Source organism: Scardinius erythrophthalmus (assembly GCF_964197995.2).
Source record: "Scardinius erythrophthalmus genome assembly, chromosome: 19".
In the NCBI taxonomy this organism is placed as follows: Eukaryota; Metazoa; Chordata; class Actinopteri; order Cypriniformes; family Leuciscidae; genus Scardinius; species Scardinius erythrophthalmus.
Window position 1 is genome coordinate 26,346,723 of NC_138239.1, and position 27,021 is coordinate 26,373,743.

Below are 27,021 nucleotides of genomic sequence, written 5' to 3' on the forward strand. Positions count from 1 at the left end.
CTTCAGTTCTGAATTTGCTCTTAGTGTTGGGTTTAAAACGAGAGTCCTTTCTCACTTGGTTCCCATAGGAAATGGGCCTTTACTTTGCACGCTTATTAAAAGCCTCGCTCACCCCATTTGTGAGGGAAATGGCGCTTTAAACACACATTCTCAGGGGCAGTTACCTTTGTGAGAGACACCCAGAGAGGGAGATAAAATTAAAGAAGTAACCCAGGTTAGGGAACAATGTATCCAAAAGTCGCATATTTGCAGTGTGACAAAGGGCTCCTATAAGTGTGTTTGGCGTTATTATTCATGGTTTGAATTTGGTGTTTGCACGGGTGAGTCTTACGGGGAATACTAATAACTGTCTCCAGCAATCCTGAGAGCAGAGCCCTAGCAACAAAGCCATGAGGCAGACCTCCCTGATCTCGACTTCAAAACCTGACCTTTCGCTAAATAATTGTGGCGGCTAAGCTGGAGCTTTTTGGACATCGTGGTCGCAAGACTCTAGCATCACAACGCATTTATTAACGCATAATGATTTCCCCCTTTTTTGATGCTTTTGATTTAACCGCTCCGTGTTTGAGTTTTGCTCAATTTGAATTGGATTGATGTTGAGCTGATTTATGTATATTTTATAATCGGAAGACAGCCACTCTGCTTTTTTTTGTGTAGCACTTGACCCTGTGCATGCACTTAGCGCTACTATCTGTTTGATTTGCTTGTCGATGTAAAAGCTGAAGTGTGTATTTTTTTTCATGCTATAATGAAACCATTTGGTGCTGGATTCCACTGAAAAGTGTAAACATTTTGGCTTTGTGGCGTTATCAAAACATCGTTCTGACCAGCCCAACCCAGCAACACTGACTCAACCAATGGCGTGAGTTTGGGGGCTGTTTGGCAGACCAATGGCAGACATGGGGTGTGTTCAGGAAACCTGTTTGAAAGACGTTATTTCTGTATTTCTACCATACATTACACATTTAATAACTCCCTCTGCTTCTCACATTACAATGTCAACCTTTGTATCTTTAAAGTCTGTATCTTGACCAGTTTTGCCATCACAAATTTGCACGTCTCTGATACAAGGGCCGTCGCTCTTCAGTTCTGATCACAAACAATTCGGGGTACATACAGCTTTCCCTGAGGAGCAGAGCGCGTCTTCAGAAAAGCTGCCAGAGAGACAGGCCTCTGTGTTTGCCTCTCCGCCTGCATCTCTGGCCCTGAGCGCTACAGAAACATTGACAGAAGACCTCGTTTCCCCCTCCTGCCAGTCACTCGGCATGGATCGCCACATTCCCTCGTGAAAGACGGCCAGACCTAGTTTCCTTTTCAGAGAGCTGACGCAAACCAACCAACAGAGCCGCCTTTCAAACCGTCAGACTGTAATCTCACAGCAGTAGAATGGAAGTCTTATGTGTTATGGTTGCAACGTCTTTCTTGTGGGTTTTCCTTTTTGTTTTGCTTCCAGAGCTTTTTCTGGATGTTAAAATACTCTATTTTTTTAATATGCAAAGTCAGATGATTTCTCTAAATGGTGTAATTACTGTGGAGCTTTTAAAACATGCTTTATTTCTTTGAGCATCCCAACATTGAAACAACCAATTGCATTAGTTTGTGGCAGGATTATCTGTTTGGCCCACCAATGACAGACAAGGGGAATGTTCAGAAAACCTGTTTGAGAACAATCACTATTTTTGCACTTTTGCACTAGCTTGTAATTGTGTTGGATAAAAGAAACTTTGGAAGGAATTTTCACCCAAAATTTTAAATTCTGCTATCATTTACTCACCTTTATGCTCCTTTCTTCACAGTGAAAGTCAGTAGTGATCAGGGTCTGTTAAGATCCAAAAATAATAAAAGCTCCATAAAATCTAAGTCATTTGTTTGAGGAAAGCTGAACTTGTTGTTGTTTTTTTTTTTTATTGATTATCTTCCCTCAACTGCAGCTTAAAAGTCATGTATGTTTGTGTTTATTCAGATATGGCAAGTCAAAAATGATCACACCAGACTTTAAGTCGAAGACCCCAAATGTCATTTGTTCTAATTTTTCGCATAACCAATCAAAGCATGTCAAATCTGAATCTGTGGATAAGGAGAGCAATAGCAGTAGTGAATATTTTCATTGAATGACAAATAAAGTTCTGTCATGAAACTCTAGATGGCGCAGGCTGATAGGTCCTAAACTCAAACTGCTTGCAGTCACATCATTCTCTATAGGCCGCAGCTGATTGGTTCCTGATGTATCAGTAGCCAATGAGCTCGCTGCTGAACCTTCAAATACTTGGTTAGTGCATTTGCAGTTGCTGTAGGAGTTGCAGTGAGCCTCCAGAAATCCTCCACCTTCCCCAGCTCCACCTGTATATATTTGCGACGGGTAATTCATGTACGCTATATTGTACAGCAGCAGCATGTCTAACTTGCTCACATCAGCATGTCATGTTTGTATTGGCAGTAGCAAGTCCCGTACTTGCTCTGCAGCAGTAGCAGCAGCAATAACCAACAGCAGCAGCAGAATAGCAGCCCATTTCACACAGCAATCCCGGTAAATTACCGTAAAATTGTCAGAACGACTTTACCGGTAAATTCAAAAATGTGCTATTCACACAAGCAACAGCGTTCTGGCTTTATACTGGTAACAGACCATTCACACATAAGTTCCAAAATACCGGTGAACTTTGTGATGATGTCATTAACCGAAAGTGACCTCTAAAGTTGTTGACAAATCTCATCATCCGCCCGGATGTGGAGAAGCACTTTAGTTTCGGTATCACTCCAATTTGAAGACATTTGTAGACAGTGGTGATCAAACGCGTCATCTGCGTCATAATTTTATGAATGGCCCAGAGCCGTTGCTCTTTCAAAGGCTTCTGATTGGCCCAAATCACATCTTACATCAGCGCGTTCTAACCTCATACGTGCAAAATACTGGTAATCCGGTTATTTACTGGTAATGTTACAACTTCCCTTACTGGTAAATGGCTGGAACTAATTTACCGGTATATTTGAAAAGGTCCTGTTCACATATGATCTGTTACCTAATTTACCAGTAAAGACTGTATGTGTGAAAGGGGCTAGTGTCATGTCCATTACCATGCCAAATACTCAGAGAGTTGTCATGACAGAACTTACATTTCACTCTGTTCCTCACACAAAGCTATGGTATGATCATGGTAATAATCAGAGGTGCCCAAACTTTTTATTAACACCAATCCCCCAGTCAATAGTCAATACAGTTCAACTTTGGTAATAATATTATAGTGCAATAGTCATGTGGAAGTAGTCTAGCATCATAATGATGTTTTTTTTTTTTTTTTGCATTTTAGTGGTACTATTAAAGTTAAGTTAGGTAATAATTTTTACTCTTTTTGTGTTGTTTTGGTTCTTTCTTTCTCTATTTTTTCACGCAGTATCTAAGACTCCCAGGCCCGGAGAAGGTTTGCCGCTCAGACCCCCTCCACCTCCACCCGTGCCAGGCCCAGTTGCAGCTGAAGTGAGAATCATGGAGGAGGAGAGACGGCCTCCACAGCAGGAGCAGGATATTAGCGAGACAGCCAGCAGTCCGGTCCACACACCTCACGTCAGCAGGGCAGGGTCTGCAGCGTTCAGGTCAGGAGAAGAGAGAGACTGTAGCTCTAACACACGAACACAGTCGGTTACAGTGAAGCGTAATCAAAATCTAATCATTTGCACTGGAAAGTTCATTCTTATTTTAGTTTGCTGCTTTTTTCATGCTCAGACTTTGTGTTTATACCTTCTAAGTTTTTTTGATAGAGTTTTCTTTGGTTGATTTTAGTTTCTCCAATGCTATGTTCAGAAATATTGTGCAGTATTTAAACATTCCTGCAGTAGTATGCTTCGTTGTTTTCACATGATTTTACTACTTTTAATGTTTAATTCTAATAATATATAATTATAAATAAATGATATATATAATTAATGAAATAATATTTATTATAAATATATATATACATATTTATTTTGTATTTTAATATTTATATAGTTATTTCTATTTTATATAAATATTAAAATATAAAATAAGCAACTATTACAAATGTATATATATATATATATATACATATGTATTTTATATATAGTTATTCTTTATATACATTTATATTGCATATTTGTTTTATATTTTAATATTTATAAAAGTTATTTTTATTTTATTCTATTTTATGTAAAAATGCCTTCATTTTGGCAAAAAAAATTATAAATATATATATATATGAGTCATATATATATAAAAAAATTTGTCAAGAAGGCATGTTAAAAATGTCACTCTGGAAATTTTCAAATGACGTGCATTGCATTGTGGTTCACATTATACCATGCAGTGTGCTCTTCTGTATAGCACACATTTTGGCAAACGTAGTAAGTCATCCAACTGTTCCATGTGTGCAAAAAAATCTATTCATGCTAAGTATTCATATTGCATGTTCATTTCTTTTAAAGTAGTAGGTAGCGGCCATTGCAAACATCCTATATGCAACAGTTGTTTAGTTTCAGCTGTCTTGTGTACTATTGAGAAGGCCTTTAAAGAATGTGTATATAGCAGTAATATTCACTTTTAGCATCATTGTCCATTGTAAGATGATTTTAATTATATCACAGCGTGAATCGTCCTGTGATAAATATAGATTCCAATGCATTTTCTTTGCCTCCTTAATAAGAGCTGAATCGAATTCCTGGCTACAAGACGGAAGTAATTTACCCTGCAATACAGTGCAGTAATACTTTAATATTACCTTAAAGGTCAACTGTATGATTTGACTAATATCTCAAAGTAAATAAGTCACAGTAATATTCTTGAAAGTGGGAGACCGCATCCCTTGTGTATTTGATAATTGCATGTCAGAATGTGAATGTGATTCATTTTTTGTTGCCCGTTTGGGAGTCTAATATAAGAGCGTTTCTAATGAACTTTTGTCTTTTCTGAAGGCATGCTCATGAGGACCAGGGAAATTCCAAAGTTACAAGTGACTCCAAAAAGCAAGTGCCAGTTCTGGATAAAGAGAAAAACATTGTCTTCCTCTTGAAGGAGCTGGATTCTCTTAGAGACCTCAATAAGAAGGTGAATTCACACTTTAAGAAGTTCATAAGGTCTGTGCCTGATTAGTCTTTCGCCTTGGCTGATTTTTTACTTGAGTTGATTTGGAAACTGTTTTATAATCTGCTTATCCATTTAGAGACAACACTAGCTGTCCTTCTGAAATTCAAGGGGTTAGTCATGTCCTTTTTGAAAGTTTCAACATCTTTCATTGTTACTTGGCTGCATTAATTTCAGTCAAGTTGCAACAACGTAAAAGTTGCAAAAACCGCATTCATAGATTTCTTTTCGGATTGGAAACTCCATCAGTCAGGCAGGATCATGAGATTAGTTTTCAGGTTTGCCCTTTACGCATCCTGAACACAGGCTGGGCTTAGATACACGTCATAACTCATTTTGCTAAAATTATTTCACGTGCCTTTTCTTAGTAGCTCTGCTTAAGTTAGCAAACATGGACGTACTTCCTCAGTTCACACTCAGTCGGTCGTCTTATTATCTAATGGCGCTAGTGTCCTAACGATACATCCCATATTAACTAACTAACTTTAGGTAGATAGCTGTTAGCTAATGGTGCCAAGTCGACCGGCATTGGGTTGAAAACTCAATGCTGTGTTGATTGCAACAATTTCTGTTTCCATTGTAACAGTGAGTTCTGTGATTGGTGACGTTTGCTTCAGTATGGTGGGTAGTGCAGTACTTGAAAAATGACCACGTTCCCACCATAATATTAAATTATAGGCTTCTATTATAGGCCTATTCATTCGTGTAAGCCGTATAACGCTGGCTTGTTTATTCAATAGTATTCATGCACCGAAAGTGATGTAGTTGAGTGTAATGAAGGTTCTCCGAATGCAAGTGGTCACAGAAGACTAATTTGAAACACGTGATAACAGTAATGTGTGTTGGCTGACAACTTGTGATCGGTTCACCAAAAACACATCTTAATACCAGGTGGAAACAGGCAATTTCCGAGATATTGAATATAATTTGCAGGCATCAGGGAGCCGCTGTCAATATACGGGAGACCTTCCGGGAGAGGTGGGATGTCTGCATTTCATTCTGCTTTATATTCTTGCTGCATCATTGTCCTTTCAGAAACATCAGGAATAGAGCCTTGAAATAGTATTTGGCAAATTTACACCCATCTGGAGTTTGAGGGGCCGGAGAGAGGGGGAGACCCTCTGAAACGACTGTAATTGATGTCCATGGTTTGCAAGTAGTTGTGACTCCTGACAGAGGGGCAGGAACATGTCCCAAGAGTGTGTTTTTGCTGGCAGTGATCTGAGAGAGCCCTTTGAGGACTCTGGCCTCGCCACATCATGTTTTCTAAGTCCCCAAGGACAAAAACAATCGGGATGAAAATATTTAAGACAGGAGGTTAAATCTATCATTTAGATGCTCGTAAAATATCACCAATCCAGATTTACAGCCAAGATACAACAGTTCCTCTTTTTCTATAGAAGACATCCTGAATTATATAAAGTAGTGGTACAAATACAAAAGCTTGACTGTGGTTATGAAGTTGTGGTTGACTGATCTGAGCTTTTCAATAAATGCTGGGTGGCCAATAGGTGATATTTATATATATTCCTGTGATGGCAGGACTTGATTTAATCTATCAGGAATTGATTGCATCATAAAAAGTATTTGTTATATGTCAGGGGACCATGGCTGGAGGGATATAATATAAATAATAAAATGTAATGGTAACAAATGAGACAGTACAGAGACAACTAAGCAGTTGTTGAAATTAAGCAAGCAAGTAGTTGAATTTCAGAAGGGAAAAAACTCATTTGCTGCTTAAAGAAAATGAAGCCTGTTTTAGAAGAACCATTACAATGTTTTACTTTGTGATATATATATATATATATATATATATATATATATATATATATATATATATATATATATATATATATATATATATATATATATATCACATACTTATTTTATTGCGGAAAATAAGTATTTGAACACCCTGCTATTTTGCAAGTTCTCCCACTTGGAAATCATGGAGGGGTCTGAAATTGTCATCGTAGGTACATGTCCACTGTGAGAGACATAATCTAAAAAAAAAAATCCAGAAATCACAATATATGATTTTTTAACTATTTATTTGTATGATACAGCTGCAAATAAGTATTTGAACACCTGTCTATCAGCTAGAATTCTGACCATCAAAGACCTGTTAGTCTGCCTTTAAAATGTCCACCTCCACTCCATTTATTATCCTAAATTAGATGCACCTGTTTGAGGTCGTTAGCTGCATAAAGACACCTGTCCACCCCATACAATCAGTAAGAATCCAACTACTAACATGTCCAAGACCAAAGAGCTGTCCAAAGACACTAGAGACAAAATTGTACACCTCCACAAGGCTGGAAAGGGCTACGGGGAAATTGCCAAGCAGCTTGGTGAAAAAAGGTCCACTGTTGGAGCAATCATTAGAAAATGGAAGAAGCTAAACATGACTGTCAATCTCCCTCGGACTGGGGCTCCATGCAAGTTCTCACCTCGTGGGGTCTCAATGATCCTAAGAAAGGTGAGAAATCAGCCCAGAACTACACGGGAGGAGCTGGTCAATGACTTGAAAAGAGCTGGGACCACCGTTTCCAAGGTTACTGTTGGTAATACACTAAGACGTCATGGTTTGAAATCATGCATGGCACGGAAGGTTCCCCTGCTTAAACCAGCACATGTCAAGGCCCGTCTTAAGTTTGCCAATGACCATTTGGATGATCCAGAGGAGTCATGGGAGAAAGTCATGTGGTCAGATGAGACCAAAATATAACTTTTTGGTCATAATTCCACTAAACGTGTTTGGAGGAAGAAGAATGATGAGTACCATCCCAAGAACACCATCCCTACTGTGAAGCATGGGGGTGGTAGCATCATGCTTTGGGGGTGTTTTTCTGCACATGGGACAGGGCGACTGCACTGTATTAAGGAGAGGATGACCGGGGCCATGTATTGCGAGATTTTGGGGAACAACCTCCTTCCCTCAGTTAGAGCATTGAAGATGGGTCGAGGCTGGGTCTTCCAACATGACAATGACCCGAAGCACACAGCCAGGATAACCAAGGAGTGGCTCTGTGTAAGAAGCATATGAAGGTTCTGGCGTGGCCTAGCCAGTCTCCAGACCTAAACCCAATAGAGAATCTTTGGAGGGAGCTCAAACTCCGTGTTTCTCAGCGACAGCCCAGAAACCTGACTGATCTAGAGAAGATCTGTGTGGAGGAGTGGGCCAAAATCCCTCCTGCAGTGTGTGCAAACCTGGTGAAAAACTACAGGAAACGTTTGACCTCTGTAATTGCAAACAAAGGCTACTGTAATTGTACCAAATATTAACATTGATCTCAGGTGTTCAAATACTTATTTGCAGCTGTATCATACAAATAAATAGTTAAAAAATCATACATTGTGATTTCTGGATTTTTTTTTTTTTTAGATTATGTCTCTCACAGTGGACATGCACCTACGATGACAATTTCAGACCCCTCCATGATTTCTAAGTGGGAGAACTTGCAAAATAGCAGGGTGTTCAAATACTTATTTTCCTCACTGTATATATATATGAAGACATCCGATGCAAAAGCCTCTAAAGGCCACCACTGTCAAAAATGAGATCATAATATTGAGTGAATGCTCTCCGCACATAGTATACTCTCATCAAATACTTTCACTTCAAACTCACTAAATCCCAGCCTCAGCCCATTCAGAAATGCCGGGACTTGGGTAGAAACCTATACATAGGAGCCTGATAAAAATGTTAATATTAAACGAAAACTTTAGACAGACTTAGAGGCTTTTGCATCTGTAGTCTTCATATATATATATGTGTGTGTGTGTGTGTGTGTGTGTGTGTGTGTGTGTGTGTGTGTGTGATGACATTTCCAATTATTGATTGATTCTAATTATTACAGCAATACAGTAATGAAAATGATTCTGTCCAAGTGTAACATTTTTTGTTTTGTTTTTTAAAACATACATTTAGTTTTTTCAAATTCTGCCAAAACATACATTTATACTTTACAAATAGATGTAATGTTCACAATATAAAAGTGGCCTTTATTTCTTGCAAAATACACTACCATTCAAAAGTTTGTAGTCAGTGTTTTGAAAGAAATAAATACTTTTTTTTGTTCAGCAAGGACGGATTAAATAGAACAACATTTACATTGTTACAAAAGATTTGAATTCTAAATAAATGCTGTTCTTTTTAACTTATAATATATATATAATATACATAATATACAACATATATAAATATATATATGTGTGTGTGTATGTATATATATGTATGTATGTATGTATGTATATATATGTATATGTATGTTGTATATTTTATATATATATATATATATGTATATATGTATGTATATTGTATGTATGTATGTATGTGTATATGTATATGTATATATGTATTGGTAGACAAACAAAACAAATGAGGTTTTGTTGACCTCATCAGTGTGACAAGGCTAAACTCACACACATGTGACTCAGTTATACAGTTATCCTGATTTTGTGTGTATCTGCAGCTCCAGGACAAGTTGGCGCTGAAGGAGAAAGAGTTGGAAACCAAGCTCCTGGACTCTCAGCTACAGGAGGCCGAGTTGGAGGCACGAGCCAGCGAGAGAGCAGCAGGTACTGTAGCCTGAAGAGATGGATAGAGGAATGGTTGGAGAGAATAAAGAATAAGTACACTGTTTAATATGGCGAATTTACCTTTATACGCTTCAGACAATCAAACCGTTTTATGTGAGGTCTGAGATTGCATAGATCTCTAAATGTAAATGTCTGACCTTCCAACACAGTCGAAAGATAAACACTTTTAATTAATTAGTTGGTACATGTCAGGAGAACCCGGGAAAAGCACACTTTGACATTTGTAAACATAAACCAATATGTCTAACATAAAGCGCCCTCATCAGGAGTGATCATTCCTCTCTGTAACTGATTATTTTGTCAATGAAATCTACACGCTTCTCACCTTTGCTGAACAAATATTTAAATTTAGCCGATATTCACTTTTCGGTTGATTTTAACTAGCTAAAAACGCCATTTCACAGTTTAATTAAACGAAAATACTTGACACGTGACATATATAACACAATTAGGCAGCCAAATTTTTCATTTAATAAGGCGATGATAATGCATGTATTCACCGCCCTCATTTCAATTTGATTTGTATGGTTCAGGTTGGAGATGTTTAATCAGCAAATTCTAGCAATATTGATTTGCTTTGTGAACTTTGTAGTGGCTTAGTGTGGGAATGACTGTTTATTGTTCAGGATAGAATTGATGTGGTTTGATGGATAACAGTGCCGCTTTCGGTGGGATTAGAGATGGTGCCAAGGACCGTTTGGTAATGCCCAAATCCTCTGGATTTTACCAAATTGTCGTCTCAATTCTTACATTTGGTGCAGGTCAGGTTGGCTGCGTGAATTAAAATCAGAGGTTTGTATATACTTTGCTTAGTTTTTCGTTTGTTTTTATTCATTAGTTTGTTCATTCCTTCGTTTATTCATTTCTTTGTACCTTCATTGTTTGTTCGTTTGTTATTTTGTTCATTCCTTTGTCTTTTTTTCATTTTAATTAATTAACTCCTTTGTTCATCCATTTAGTCATCTATATTGGCAAAATTGCTTTAAAAATAGACTCATGGATCATTTAGTTTGTTAGTTTATTTAATTTATGTTATTTGCTCTTTAATTCTTTTCTACATGTTTGTTTGTTTGTTCATCCTTTTGTTCGTTCAGTCAGTCATTTATATTTGCAAGTGGTCTTTGTTCATAATGCTTTGGAAATGATCATGGATCACAAATTGCTCATTATTTCTCATTCTTCGTTTATTTGTTTGTTTGTTTAAATTACTCATTTATATTTGTTTGCTATATTCGTTTGTTCATTCATTGGTTGTGTTTTCCTTTATTCGTTCATTCAGTCATTCATTCATTGGTTGTGATCCTTTATTTATTCATTCATTCATTCATTCATTCATTCATTCATTCATTGGTTGTGATCCTTTATTCGTCTGTCCGTTCATTCATTCATTCATTCATTCATTCATTCATTCATTCATTCATTCATTGGTTGGTTGTGTGTTCCTTTATTTATTCATTCAGTCGTTCGTTCGTTCGTTCATTGGTTGTGTTCCTTTATTTATTCACTCATTCATTCATTGGTTGTGTATTTCTTTATTCGTTCAGTCAGTCATTCTTTCTTTCTTTCATTCATTCATTCATTCATTGGTTATGTGTTCCTTTATTCAGTCATTCATTGGTTGGTTGTGTGTTCCTTTATTCATTCAGTCATTCGTTCGTTCGTTCATTCATTCATTCATTTATTGGTTGTATGTTCCTTTATTCATTCATTCATTGGATGGTTGTATGTTCCTTTATTCATTCATTCATTGGTTGGTTATGTGTTCCTTTATTCATTCATTCATTCATTCATTCATTCATTTATTGGTTGTATGTTCCTTTATTCATTCATTCATTGGTTGGTTATGTGTTCCTTTATTCATTCATTCATTCATTCATTCATTCATTTATTGGTTGTATGTTCCTTTATTCATTCATTCATTGGATGGTTGTTTGTTCCTTCATTCATTCATTGGTTGGTTATGTGTTCCTTTATTCATTCATTCATTCATTCATTCGTTGTATGTTCCTTTATTCATTCATTCATTGGTTGGTTGTGTGTTCCTTCATTCATTCATTCATTCATTCATTGGTTGGTTGTGTGTTCCTTTATTCACTCATTCGTTCATTCTTTCATTCATTCATTGGTTATGTTCATTCATTCATTCATTCATTCATTGGTTGTGTTCATTCATTCATTCATTCATTCATTCATTGGTTGTGTGTTCCTTTATTCATTCAGTCATTTATTTATTTCAGTCAATTATATTTGGTTGCGGTCTTTGTCTCTATTGTTGCTTGGAGATTCTGTCATCATATGCCCTTGGCCATTTTTGTTCGTTCATCGTTTGTTTGTTCATATGTTTGTTCATTTGCTTGTTTGTTCATTCATTAGTTCATTCATGCATTCACTAGGGGCCTTCATTTCCAATATTGTTTTGGAATTGCATACGTCAGCACGCCTGTGGACCTTCTGAGTCCTGCAGGTCAAACAGAGTCATGTTTGTCCTCCTATATGAGGATATTTTTCTGATGGTTTCTGACATCCATGAGCCTGGTGTAATTGCTCACTGTTCCCGTACAATGTTGATAAACCAGAGTGTTTCCATGCTGAAATTTCATAAATAAAATGTCTCCACAGTCTCCAAGAGGCTGGAACTCTGACTTCAGGGTGTTGCAGCTGTTTTTATTGCTCTGGGCACTCGCACACGCACACACACCTCCCCAGGGGAAACTGTCTTCTCAAAATAAGGCTCACTTAGAGTTATTAATACTTATGCCATAGTGTTTCAACTGCAATAACCTCTTTCCCGAGGAGCTTAGCCTTGTTATTGTGCAGCTGGAGCTCTGGAGTGCAATACCAGAATAAAAACCCCTTTCTCTCTTTCTCTCTTTCTCTCTTTCTCTCTCTCTCTCTCTCTCTCTCTCTCTCTCTCTCTCTCTCTCTCTCTCTCTCTCTCTCTCTCTCTCTCTCTCTCTCTCTCTCTCTCTCTCTCTCTCTCTCTCTCTCTCTCTCTCTCTCTCTCTCTCTCTCTCTCTCTCTCTCTCTCTCTCTCTCTCTCTCTCTCTCTCTCTCTCAGCGTTAGTCGAGGAAATCTATAAGGCTCAGAGGGAGAGAGACCAGGCTGTGATGGCCAGACTGCGTCTGGCTAACGAGGAGAGGGATGAAGCTTTACTTCGGGCCAAGAAGCTTCAGGAGGCGACGCTGGAGTATGTGTTGTTCAAACCTCTTCCAAAACAGACCCTCAGTTCAGCCTGTCCAACTACATTCATGCTGCTCTAGTCATTTCTGTTCTCACAGAAATGGAGAGATCCTCACGTAATGAAAATCTATAGTCTCAATTTGTAATTTCCACACGCTCAAGTGGCATCATACTCAAATTAGCCTGATATCTCGTTGGGCCTTATTTATAAAAAAAAAAAATCATGTTTTCCCTTTGACTTTGAAAAATTACAAACAATTTACACTGACATTTTTGTTATGTGAATGAGGCCCATTATAAAGCCATGGCTAGTGGTTGGGCTGGGTGGTGTAGCTAAACTATACTGTTTATTGACATTTTTATGTCAATATTCCATATATATGTCTTCATAAATACACTATCGTTCAAAAGTTTGGGGTCATTACAATTTTTCTAAAGAAATTAATATTTTTGTTCAACAAACACAAATTAAATTGGCTGTAAATACTGTTAGAATTATTTCTGAAAGATCATGTGACACTGAAGACTGGAGTAATGATGCTGAAAATTCAGCTTTGTCTTCACTGGAATAAATTACATTTTAAAATATATTCGAACAGAAAACGTTTTATTTTAATATTTCACAATATTGCTGTTTTTACTGTATATTTGATCAAATAAATGCAGCCTTGTTCCGCATTAGAAACTTCTTTCAAAAACATAAAAAACCCAAAAACTTTTGAACTGTAGTGTAAAAGCATGTAACTTCCATTTATGTATTTGGCTGGGACTATGCACAAAGCGACCTACATTGCATTCAAAATTGACATTTTATCAGTTCATACATTCCCTGGTAATCGATCCCATGACCTTGGTGTTGCTAGCTCTATGTTTTACTTTTTGAAAGTATTTTTGAATGGGGACACAAACAATTTATTAACCAGTTCAGTGAAACTGAAAATCTTATACTGAAAATAAATGGAACCTCACAAAGCTTTAATTACAATTAAAATGTAGCTATATTATAGTGCTTTCAAATGACAAAATGTGTGGTCTTTTAAGAAATTGAATGGCTGTGAAATCTTTGCAAAATGTTATATTACCAAAATGAAATAATATTTAATTTATTGCAAATATTCAATATATCACCCAGCCCTAGTGCTCACAAAGTCCGTTTAAAACACATAAAGTTCAAAACATATAAAACACTAATTTCTCTCTCTTCATCTGTTTATCTTTATCTAAGTCATGAAAAGGCATTATATTTGGTGACATTATGACATATTTTTTTTTAAACTTTTTTTTATCGATGATGAATAGATAACTCAAAAACATACATTTTATGATCTGGAATCGTCTGTGAGGTGATAAACAGAAAGCCTCGGGTTTTGTTTCCACACTTCTTAGTCCAAGTGCCTTAAAGGTTTCTCATCTTTTTTAAAGGCAGTGGATTTAAGAGTTTGAGAAGCACGCGAGGCATGCGGCTTTACCCACCTTTGTTCTTCCTGCTAGAGGACAAGCTGAATGAACAGACAAGGGTTTGAGGAGAAATCCAATATCGACTAGTTTGGAAATATATCAGAGGGGTGTGAAATTTCTTAAGAGTCCCCTCATCCTAGTACCGGCATGTCAGTCAGAAGTTCCACTGTATAGGAAATCAATCATGTGCTTTAGGCCTGTGGATATTTACCGTTTACTGTCCCGCCTGCTGGGTCCTAATTAATATGATCTTCTTCCTTGTATGTTTAACTGGTGCAGCGCTGTTGTCAGATAATAGGCCTTTCAAAGCGAATATTGCCCTGTGCCCTCCAGGGGATGGGAGAAATTATATCCTGTTTAAAACCGGTTGTGGTTTTGAAAAATAGCTTTGTTAGACGTCAACGAAGAACCTTACAACAGGTATTTTAAAAAAAAATTATTTACAGATAAGTTTGTTCTTTATTGCTTGATGTCCTTTTCCAGGGGTATTCGTCACCTTACACCCTGTTTAATATTTCAGTCTGCCTCATGATTTATTGATAGTTCTCTCAAACGTACCGCAATTATCGAGAGGCATGAAATGCATTTTCCGGATCTCTTCAAAATCTAATTATAAAATCGCGTCCCTCTCTTTGCTGCGTTCGAGGGCTCCATTCTGGCCCCTCGCTCAAAAAAAAAAGATAATTGATAGCCAAGTGGAATCCCATTATCTTTTGAGGAATATGGATGCACGTGTTCTAAGCCCTTATTTTCAGAGGTCACTCTTGGGTCCATTGTGTGAATGAGTATGTACCTTTATAATGGATGGAGATCCATGTAATGCCTTTGTAAATGAGTGAAGGGTTGTTGTTTTTTCTGCCTGGTGGCTGATGGAGGAATTCGATTTGCTCTTTAAGGAGCATCGCACCAGCAGAGTGGATTTCTGCGATTCATCCGCTGTCTTTCTCAATAAATGAATATATAAGTCCAAAAGAGACCCTATGTTTTGTATTTACAATACCGTTCCAAAATGTCGTGCCAGTATGTTTTTCATTTTTGAGGAATTAATACAAGAATGCATTTAATCAAAAGTAACAGTAAAGACATTTATATAATGTTACAAAATATTTCTATTTCAAATAAATGCTGTTCCTTTCAACTTTCTATTCATCAATAATCTTGAATAAAGCTATTACGGTTTCCGAAAAAATATTATATTTCAACATCTGTAATAAGAAATGTTTCATTAGCAGCAAATCAGCATATTAGAATGATTTCTGTAGGATCATGTGACACTGAAGACTTGTTATTTTCAATTATAATAATATTTAACAATATTACTGTTTTACTTCATTTTTTATCTAATAAATTCAGCCCTGGTGAGCATGAAAAATAATTAAAAATCAGGTAAACAATAAAAAAATCGTACCGACCGACCCTAAACTTTTGAACGTAGTGTTTATATGCTTAATTTTTTTATTATGTTTTTAATATTTCTAATTAAATTTCAAATAATATTATACATATTAGATTTTTTTTATTTTTTTTTTTTAAATCCTATATCTTTTTGTTTATTTCCTTTAAAAAAAGGTGTGATCTCAGACCTTTGGACCCCACTGTATATATTTCATACATTTATTGCAAAACCTCAAGATTTTACTTCCTATGTCGTTGATCTACACATTAGCTATGAGCAAACTTTGTGACTGTGCATTTGTTATAGAGGTCCATATGAAAAACCTTCAAAATCATAAATATTTCCACCAGTTTGTGACCCTGTGTCTCCAGGCATTTGGCTCCATAATTACTGTTGTCTTTGCCTTTATAAAGATGCTCATGGCAGGTGTGGCACAAAAGGTTCAGGCCTAATCCGTCTCTCCGTTTCCCCACACATATGAACAATTGATCCCAATAGTCATATAAAGTAGTAAACATTAATAACTTAACAATTCGCTGTCAGTTTTGAGCAGAATGGGCATAACAGAGGAATAACAGCATGAGCGGGTGGCACTTTTAATATCTCGGAGTGTGTCTTCTGCTTTCATACCAAAACCCACAGAATGCAATTACTGGATTTGGGAAGTGATCTCATTTTGCAGAGTGACATAAAGGAAACTCAAGGAAGCTCACTACATTTCATTTCTCTACTTCTCTCTCTCACGTTTTTTTCTCTCTCTCCATCTCTCTCTAGGCTGGAGAATATTAAACCTGAAGAAAGTGATGTGGTAAGCCTTCCTCACTGGAGAACTTCATCTCTGATTGTTCTGTGTACCCTTTTTGTCCGACTGTCTTAAATGAAAAAACAGCCACAGGAAAGGCTTGTTTTGATGCTTACTCTGGTTTCTTAATTTTCGGTGCATCTATTGCACATTAACATGAATGATATTATGTAGCTTAGGAGTGGTTTCTAGTACTTTCTAAGCAATCAGACGTATGATTTTTACCTGGTGGACCATACAATAATCAAATCATACCTTTGACTTGCATTGAAATGTGTTTCTATTGACAGCTGTTTACTGGATTGTTAACATCTCCAGTCGCTGATGTGTCTTTCGTCGAAAATAACGATTTCAATGAGTGGTTATTGCCATCTATGTTTCTTGTTCAAAGTAGTGAGATTGTAAAACTTTGTTGTAGTTACCAGTCAACCATTGCAATTTCAGGAGTGATTCAGTATACCGCATTTAACCCAACTAAAGCCTACTTTGTTATATTTAATACGCACATTTCAGAAACACCTCAATTCACATTTGTTTGTATTGCACTTTTCACAATACACATCATTTCAAATAAAACCTTATTGTAAAGTGTTACCCAAATTACTAACATCTCTTTTTGCTTTTTGCTGTGAAATATTTACAGATTTTTCTAATGTAAACCTAAGAATAACTTTTAATATTGTTAGTAATATTTCAATATGAACACTTACTGGACTGAAGCAACTAAGGTTTACTTGATCATCCATTATCTATTATAATTATTTTTTCGAAAAATCATCTTAAATGTATTAACAGTGTTTACAAATTGTCGTCGGTTACTGATTCCAAATCACATGTAAAAAATTGTAGTTAGTAACTTAATTACATTACACATTTAAGTTGAAATAATCAGACTACTTTTTATTTGTTTTTAGATTACTTTTGCCTAACTCGTTTATCACATTGATTTGAATAGGATAATCTTGTACCATATTAAATAAAACTACAAAGAGAAAGAAAATATATTATTTGATGATCTCTCAATCATCATTGTATTGCATTGCATAATCATAAAACTAAGCATTTAAATATAATTTTACTAAGATATATTATTGGGAGATAAAGAGTGACGACTGATATTTATATGCATTTTATTTTGTAAGTAGTCTGCTATACTGATATAAAGATCTCATTGATTTAAAAGCTATCATAATCTTAGTTTTTGACCATATAAATATAACCCCAAATCTAGAAAAGTTGGCACAATTGTAAAAATGCAATAGAATCAAGAATCTGTGATTTTGTAATTCCCTTTCAACTTTATTTAACTGACAAAAGTACAAATTAAATTTCCAATGTTTTCACTGAAAAACTTTATTGTATTTTGTAAATATAAGCAAATTTTGATTTTGATGGCTGCAAACACACTCCAAAAAAAGTTGGGACAGAGGCACGTTTACCACTGTGTCACATCACTTTTCCTTTTAATTACACTTTTTAATCATTTGGGAATTGAGGATACTAATTGTTGCTGTTTTGCAAGTAGATTTTTTGCTCAATCTCGCTTGATATAAGACAGCTGCATATAACAATATATAACAGTCAGTGGTCAGTGATGGGCCACACATTTTCAGTAGGAGACAGGCAGTCAAACACATCCACTGTACGGTGTCTACGAAACCACTCTGTTGTAGCATGTGCAGAATGAAGCCTGGCATTGTCTTGCCTCCCAGGCAAGATGTCATCTTGATGGCCGTATATGTACAATTCTAATATATGCCCCCACATCAATGATATCTTCACACACATGCAAGTCACCCATGCCGTTTGAACTGATGTACCCCATACCCCATGCACCCCATCCAAAAACAAGCTGAAACGTGGACTCACCTGGACCACAGCACACATTTCCACTGCGTTTTGGATCGTCTGAGATGAACTCGGGCCCAGAGAACTCTCCGGCATCTCTGCATTGAACTGATGTATAGCTTTCTCCTTGCGTAACAGAGATTCAAGTGGCATCCTTGATGCAGTAGAAGACTGTGTTAAGTGACAACAGTTTTCCAAAGTACTCCCCAGCATATGTGGCTATATTTAACAGAGTAGCATGATGGTTTCTCATGCAATGCCAGTTAAAGGCTCAAAGGTCACGCACATTCAACGGAGGTCTCTTGCTTTGCCCTACACAGACTGAGATTTCTCTGGATTTCCTGAATCTTTTCACAATATTATCTATGGTAGATGGTGAAAGACTTTCGACTCTCATGATATGTGGCACTCTTTCACGATACCCTCACCTTTTACCAGTTTACCTACTTATTGTGGTCTGTTTCAAAAGAGTTTAACTTGGATATTCACTTTTTTGGAGTGTGTAGCAGCCATCAAAATAAAAATCTGTTGTCAAAATAAAATGTGTTGAAAAATGAAGTTGGAAATTGGAAATCTTTTCTTTGTACTTTTCCCAGTTAAATAGAGTTGAAAGAGAATTAACAAGTCACAGATTCTTGCATGTTACAAAATATCCCAACTTTTCTTGATTTGGGGTTGTGTTAACAACCGCACCAAATTGCAAATCTTTGCTCATTTCGGACCTCTGAATAAAATTGATGTTCAGGTATGAGCTCCATATTCTCACTATATCACACTAAAAGTTTGATGTATCAAATATAACACTCAACAAAAAATGCATATACCAACTTCTTTTTAGATTTTGTCTAAAGGTTCAATTAAAGGGATAGTTCGGCCAAAAATTTTATTAAACCCATGATTTACTCACCCTCAAGCTGTTCGAGATGCATATGTCAATCATTTTTCAGACGAACACATTTTCAGTTATTTTAGAAAATGTCTTAGATCTTTCAGTGATTATAATGTCAAGTTATGGGGTCCACCTCCTTCAAGTCCCAAAAATGTGCATGCATCCTTCACAAAAGTAATCCATCCGGCTCCAGGGGAATAAACAAAGGCCTTCTGAGGGTAATCCGTGCAGTTTTGTCGTAAAAATATACATATTTAAAACTTTATTAATGAAAATAACTGGCTTCCGGTAGCGGTCGACGCGCGTTCACGGAGATGGATGCCGGCGTATGACGTAGCGTAGGAAGCGTCGTGACGTAGAACGAAGTATAGCTAAATCAAACGCTACGTCCTACGCCGGCATCCATCTGCCGTGAACGCGCGTCGACCGTTGCCGGAAGCCAGTTATTTTCATTTATAAAGGTTTATTTTTACGACAAAACTGCACGGATTACCCTCAGAAGGCCTTCGTTTATCCCCCTGGATACGGATGGATTACTTTTGTGAAGGATGCATGCACATTTTTGGGACTTGAAGGAGGTGGACCCCATAACTTGACATAATAACCACTGAAAGATCTAAGACATTTTCTAAAATAACTGAAAATGTGTTCGTCTGAAAAATTATTGACATATGCATCTTGAACGGCTTGAGGGTGAGTAAATCATGGGTTTAATATCATTTTTGGCCGAACTATCCCTTTAACTGTTCCAACCACTCAGAGGAGCTTTGCATCATGACAGAGAGTTCTGCACATGCAAACACCACTCCTGAAAATAACTAGCCATAATTCAGCTGTTAATCAGAGATGCTAGAAACACGATTCAAATGCCAATGCCAGTGATAATTAATATTGACTAGTTCTTAATACATGATCAAATGCTGTTTGCCTGATGAACTGTGCTTTTATTTGTATGTTCTGGTCAGGACCTGGAAGAGCTGTTAAACAGGGTTAACAGCGCGGACTCTGCCCTCGCTATCGAGCAGAGCGGGGCGGCCATCATCGAGCAGATCCAGAGAGCCAGAGAGCGTCGCTCCCAGATCACCTCAGAGGAGATGAAAGCCGTCATAGAGGAAAGAGACACTGCTATAACCAGGGTACAAACCTACGACACACACATGCTCTCCACAAAGGGTCAATCCTAACCCACACCAGCCCTAAACACTCCACTCACAGTAGTTGTGTACCAAGCCAGAAACCTTTACACCATAGAAAAAAATCAAATACGACTCTCTAAATATTGACTATCTCTCCTCCTCCTGCGATTGAACTCCTCTGCGAGATGACTTTGATTATTGGTCTATTAAAGCACATACATCTGTGTTTATTCACAGATCCTGCACTGATTTAAGAATCAACACACCAGCTACCTAATTCACATGTAGGGACAAATATTGCTGCATAACCTCAAATATTTGGTATATCGTTCCTACACACATAATTCAATCAAATGAAAACAAACAAGCAGGTAGCTAAATATTGACATCCAGATATTCAGCTTCATCATAGAGTTCAAGTGTGGGGCAGTGGATGTATTTGCTGGGATTTCTTTGTTGATAAATATTGCCTACGTTTCATAATTGGTGTTATATAATGTGCTTGATTTCATTATTTGGACACGGAATTGTATCTAACGGTCATTCCCGGTGTTGTTTTGGGTCAGTGGGTACTGTGTGTTGTAACTTTTATCAGGTGTGATGATGGTACAGGTCATTGAGGCCTTTCTGACTATTTGATTTCCTAGACTTGTGACACTCAGAAATGAACAGTGTTCCAGACTGGTAATTTACTGTAATCAGTTTTATTGGATATGAGGTGGATTTTTGGGAAGTGATACAACACTCTTTTATATTGCCAAAAATAAGGGGGATTCTGGCAATAAAAGTGGAATTTCTGCAACGAAATGTAGTGTAGATAAAAGCATACTCTTTGTGTGATTGTAAATGCATCTGTGTAGGTGGTTGCAAGGTATAATCTGCTCTAATATTTCTATGGTTGGATTTGCAGGAATATTTTCGATTGGAATGCTTTCTTTCATCCTTATATATTAAAATATAATTTATTTCTGTGATGTTTAAGCTGAATTTTCAGCATCATTTCTCCAGTCTTCAGTGTCACATGATCCTTCAGAAATCATTATAATATGTTGATTTGCTGCTCAAGAAATATTTCATATTATTATCAGTTTTTATTGTTATCAGTGTTAAAAACAGTTCTCAGTTTTGTTTTGTTTTTGGATAAAAGGTTTAAAAAAAACATTTATTTGAAATAGAAATAGTTTGTAACATTATAAATGTCTTTACTGTCACTTTTGATCTATTTAAATAACATCACATAGACTTAAAAGCTTCATTTTAAAAGCTTCATTTTCACCACAGGGGGACTTTAAAATTCTATCATTGTATCATTATCGCAGTGATTATTATATTTATGCTTTAAGACAAACCATGTGCAAAGGCAGTCTCAAAAACTCGGTTTCAAATCGCTTGTGTTTATGACGTCACAAACTACCTTGTAACCAATCAGGTCAACATGTGATCGTCAACGAGTGGATCTCTGAGCTGGTTGAGGCGGAGCTAATTTGCATATTCAGGGAACCGGGTATAGTAAATAAGGCAATGGTGTAGAGTTACATTCAAGCTATTTTAAGGCATGAATACATTTTTTTTCAAGGACATTTTTTTTTAAATATGTCATTTTGGTGATTAAATATGAGTTTTAAGGGATATAATGATTGACTGGCAATTAATGATTGGCAATTAATTTTCAATGTCCAAAGGATATGTGTTTTAGTGTTTTAGATAAGGACTTTCAAGTCTTTTTTTTTTTTAATGGATTAATGGAGACCTTATGTTTAGATTTTGCCCTGTTCATATTTTAAATGTACTTGTATTGCTCAGATTCTTCTGATCGACTGAGTCTTTTATTGGAGGTAGGCCAGATTCATAAAATAAATCCTGTCGTGCCGATAAATGCAGGCGGAAAGCCAGTGACAGCTCAACCATGACAACCTGTGTCAACCTCTCTGAAATGAACAGAAGGCCAGGTGTCACTCTTCCAACTCCGCCCCAAAAACCCAGCAGCACACGGCTGCAAAACGTCCCCTAGAAGGCTTTTCATTGGGGCCAAAAACCTGAATCTGTGGGGTAATTTCAGAAATAAGTTGCAAAAACCCCAGGCCTAATCCCTCTGAGACGGGAATGGGTCCTCACTCTATCCTCAAGGATATCTCCCTCCCCTGCCGTTCCACCCATCTCTCTCCTCATCTCGTAGGGATTAGAGCCCGGCTCCAGGCAGAGGGCCGCCACATCCCTTTGGCCTGCCGGAATACGAAAAGCTGGATAAGTGCTGGAAGAAATAAATCTTATTCTCACTTCCTTCCTCTCCTCACAGTTAACACAGAGAATAAGATCTGCTTCGTTATGTCCCTGCGCTGAGCGCTTATTGAATTTCTCTTGATCTTGATAGAGTGCTGATGTTAAAGTGAGAGAGGAAATTGAGTCGCATCTCACGGTGAATTAGGGTTTGCTGATTGTCTTGAGATCTTATTCCGCTGAATTTTCTCTCCGCTTGTAGAACATGCTGTCACGTGGTTCAGACCTCTTATTTCTACTCTTGTGTTTTTGTGCTGTTTAATATTACCATCTGAGACTTTAATTGGTGGATTAAAAAGTTAAAATAGGTTAATGTGTCTGTTCCTACTTCCTACGCTCCATTTCGCCCCGGTTATTTTTGGGGCGCTGACTGCAGTGTTGGCCTTTTGCGTCACCGCAGAGGTGCATTCTGATTAAAATACGTTTCCCCCTAAAAAACATCTGCTGCCCGAGAACCATAACTCAGGCTGACACTAAAGAGGAGCTGTGTGTTTTGTCTGGACGGCGGCGGTATTATTTTAGTCTGCAGAGGAAAGAGACAGGAGCGGGGTCGGTGGCTGAGAGGCTTGTTTGCGCGGGCGCTACTCTTTGAGACGGCTGAATGTTGAAACATTGGGACTTGTCAGGCCGTGAGGATGGTTTACATTCCTGGTAAGTGTCCGTCGATCCTGGAATGTGGACATGGAGAGGAGCACATATGGACTGGTAGAAAACAAGCCTACTTACAATAATACCCACCAAAGAGCTGGTCACAACAGTGTATGTTTAAAGCGCCTGTCTGTCTCTCAGTCTGTCTGTATGAAAGTCTGCCGGAGAGTCTCATATTGTAAGGTAAAATGAGGAGAGGACATGGGCTTTGTGGATAGGGAATTATGTTTAGGCACTTGTGCTATTCAATTCTGCTCAGTAAGCTGTCATATTTCAATGGAGTGAAACAATTTTCAAAATTTTATAATAGTATTTGTAATAGTTTTAGCATTTAATAGTTTTTGAGTGCAGTGTACCACCAACATTAGTTGCACCACTTTACATGTAAAACCACATAATAAATATATATATATGAAGAGTTCAGATGCAAAAGCCTCTAAGTGCTATCTGAAATTTTCTTCTAGAATGATCATTTTTATAAAGCTTGTATATTTAAGTTAAGTAATTTCACTTGAATGACAATTAATAGGTAATTTGCATTGCCATTTAAGTGAATTATTGAACTTAAATATACGAGCTTGATAAAAATAATCATTCTAGAAGAAAAATTCAGATGGCACTTAGAGGTTTTTGCATCTGAACTCTTCATACATAAATATGTGTGTATATATATATGTATGTATGAAGAGTTATTTAAAATATACAGTATTTTAAATAAGTTATATATATATATATATATATATATATATATATATATATATATATATATAACTTATTTAAAATACTGTAGATATCTGAATAAGATATTTTACATAAAAGATGTTTACATATTGTCCACAAGACAAAAAAATAGCTAAATTTATAAAAATGACCCGTTCAAAAGTTTATGTAACCTTGATTCTTAATACTGTGTGTGCCGTTACCTTGATGATCCATGATTTTTTTTTTTTTTTTGTGATGGTTGTTTTTGAGTCCCTTGTTTGTCCTGAGCAGTTAAACTGCCTAATGTTCTTCAGAAAAATCCTTCAGGTCCTGCAAATTATTCAGTTTTCCTGCATCTTTTGCATATTTTAACCCCTTTCCAGCAGTGAGTATGATTTTGAGATCCATCTTTTCACACTGAGGACAATTGAGGGACTCAAACACAACTATTAAAGAAGGTTCAGAACATTCACTTATCCTCCAGAAGGAAACACAAAGCATTAACTTTTGAACAGGATGAAGATGTCCACTTTTTTTTTTTTTAAATATAAAAAAAAATAAAAAATTAGTACTGCCCTTCAGAAGCAACAGAAGATACTTTTCCGGAAGACAAATTAAGTACAATTTACCTTGATTTTAATTTAAACATCAAATTTAAAAAGTTTTCATCCCCTGGCTATTTATTTTTATAGTTTTTTTGTGTGTATATATATATATAAATTTTGCATTACCATGCAATTATACTATTAGTGCTATTAGCGGGAAAATGCATAATTTAAAATGTTTACTTAACTTTATGTTTATGTTAACTTAAAAATAGTTCATTTATTATTATTTTTTGTTTATTTTTGCAAAATTAGTTTGACATATAATTATTTTTATCTGTATAACATTTACTTTTACGTGCAAAAAATAATTTATAATAATTAAATAAATAATTTATAAAAACTTTTTAGCATCTCTCAAACTCAAGCAGTCTTTTGTAATGTGCATTTTCCTAATATATGAATGCTGTTGAGTTACTCAAGTGGCTGAAACTATTTCTCTTTCCGCTGTATATGGACGTTCCACAGCACGCATATTTTTCTTCATAAAAGAAAGTGATTTTATATTTGAAATACACCACAAATGAGTCTGTCCCTCCAGGGATCACAGACACAAACTGAGAGTAATATCAGCAAGTGTGTGCTGAGGTTCTTACAGTAAATATAGTCATAACTGAGAATGTAGATTTATACCCTGCAGAGATTTCACCTCTCATAGAACAGGCTTGCATACACTATTTTTCCATGTGGCAGTGCAACTGGTTTTCACAGGATTCTTGAGCCAACTTTAATGCAAATATTATTTAAACGCTTTCAGCAAAGTTGTAATCATTTTGTGCACCAGCGTTTGCACTTTAAATTATTTTGTCAATAAAATGACCCCTACTCCTCGTAAAACGATTAACTATAGATCATAAGATTGTAAGAATGGAATATCTAACCAGTTATTTGGAATGTAAATATAATATAGTACAATGCATAGAGGATATTTCGGAGCAATTCTGAGAAACATCAGAGATGTTCTTTTTTTTTAGATGTGTTTGATCCCACTCTACAGAAACAGAACAGTGAAAGTGACTGGGTAAGATCACCAGTAGTTAATTTGACATAGTTTTGGCTTGTTTGGTTAATACAAAAGCATCCATGTGTAAAAGCAAGCTGGTCTAATCACCTGGTTAAATTGTGATTTAATGCATTCAAGTGATCCCCCCCTCTCTCTCTCTCTCTCTCTCTCTCTCTCTCTCTCTCTCTCTCTCTCTCTCTCTCTCTCTCTCTCTCTCTCTCTCTCTCTCTCTCTCTCTCTCTCTCTCTCTCTCTCTCTCTCTCTCTCTCTCTCTCTCTCTCTCTCTCTCTCTCTCTCTCTCTCTCTCTCCCAGTGCAAGCGTCTGGAACAAGAGCTTATTCGTGTGAAAGAGCCATGCCATAATTCTGCAAACAGCAGCCGCCACCTGGTCGCCCAAAACAATCGGGAACGAGCGAGCAAGGTAAAGCGCACACACACACCTCCCACGTGGGAAGAAGCCTCTGGAAATTAATGTCACGAGCCCTCGGGTTAGCCCACGCTAGCTTTCACAGAATGCACACGCCTGCCGAAACACACCAGGGGTGTTTGCCAACAACACCATCCTCGAATCCGACCTTCACCGTACGAGCAGTCCCCCGTACTTGCACATGGTCGCCCCTGGACCCTTTATCAGCCCGTCATTACACTCTCCACTGTATCATTCATTAACTTCTATTTGCTCTCTCCTGCTCTTGTTTTCCAGCGATTTGCAGCGATAGACTGGCGGCCGCGGGTGTCTGTTTGACAGGGTTTTAGGATGACACAGGCTGGTCAGTGTGCTGCGATGCCTCGCTGCGGGTCTGACAGGGAGACGCAGGGCAAACACAGGCCTATTTGATTTGCTGTATTTATCTGATGCAGCCAGAGCCCTTGAGTTTAATGCAGAGTGCTGTAAAAGGGCCATCATTAGATAGAGCTATGTAAACATGCACTGAGAGAGACTTGGGCGAGCAGGGGTGCTGAGTCAGGGTCGGACCTGTACCTGAACACACTGACTTAACCCGCGTCTTAGCTGGATACATTCACACACTAACTGCATTTGTTGTAATCATCCACTTAACCTCATCGCCCAATGGGCTGCAGGTCTCAGAGGGGAGGTTGAGCTTGTGTTATTGGTAGCATTCATGGTGAAATAGTTTTTACACCGTTTTATTCATCACATACATATCAGTGCAATGGTAGTGAAATAGTGTATCAAAAATAAAGATGAAAAACCGCACTCTCAGGTTATATTTTCATAAATGTATTATTACTATGTCCTCACAGACGCGTTTCGGCCTAAGCCATCATCAGTGTGTACTGTGAAACACCGAAAAGATTGTTTTTTAAAAAAACACATCACAGGTGAACCTCATTCCGCAAATCATCAGCACCTTCAG

General features: G+C 37.0%; 1 protein-coding gene across 4 annotated transcripts in view; it reads left to right on the forward strand.

Annotated features, from left to right (window-relative positions):
- Nucleotides 1-27,021, forward strand: part of mipol1 (mirror-image polydactyly 1) — a 94,438-nt gene that overhangs the window by 34,076 nt on the left and 33,341 nt on the right. For all 4 annotated transcript variants that reach the window (XM_081347727.1, XM_081347729.1, XM_081347726.1 and 1 more), the window contains exons 5-11: nt 3,393-3,591; nt 4,924-5,056; nt 9,571-9,676; nt 12,756-12,885; nt 16,507-16,540; nt 20,237-20,407; nt 25,956-26,063. In XM_081347727.1, the coding sequence (XP_081203853.1) occupies nt 3,393-3,591; nt 4,924-5,056; nt 9,571-9,676; nt 12,756-12,885; nt 16,507-16,540; nt 20,237-20,407; nt 25,956-26,063 (881 nt within the window). The remainder of the gene's footprint in view (nt 1-3,392; nt 3,592-4,923; nt 5,057-9,570; nt 9,677-12,755; nt 12,886-16,506; nt 16,541-20,236; nt 20,408-25,955; nt 26,064-27,021) is intronic.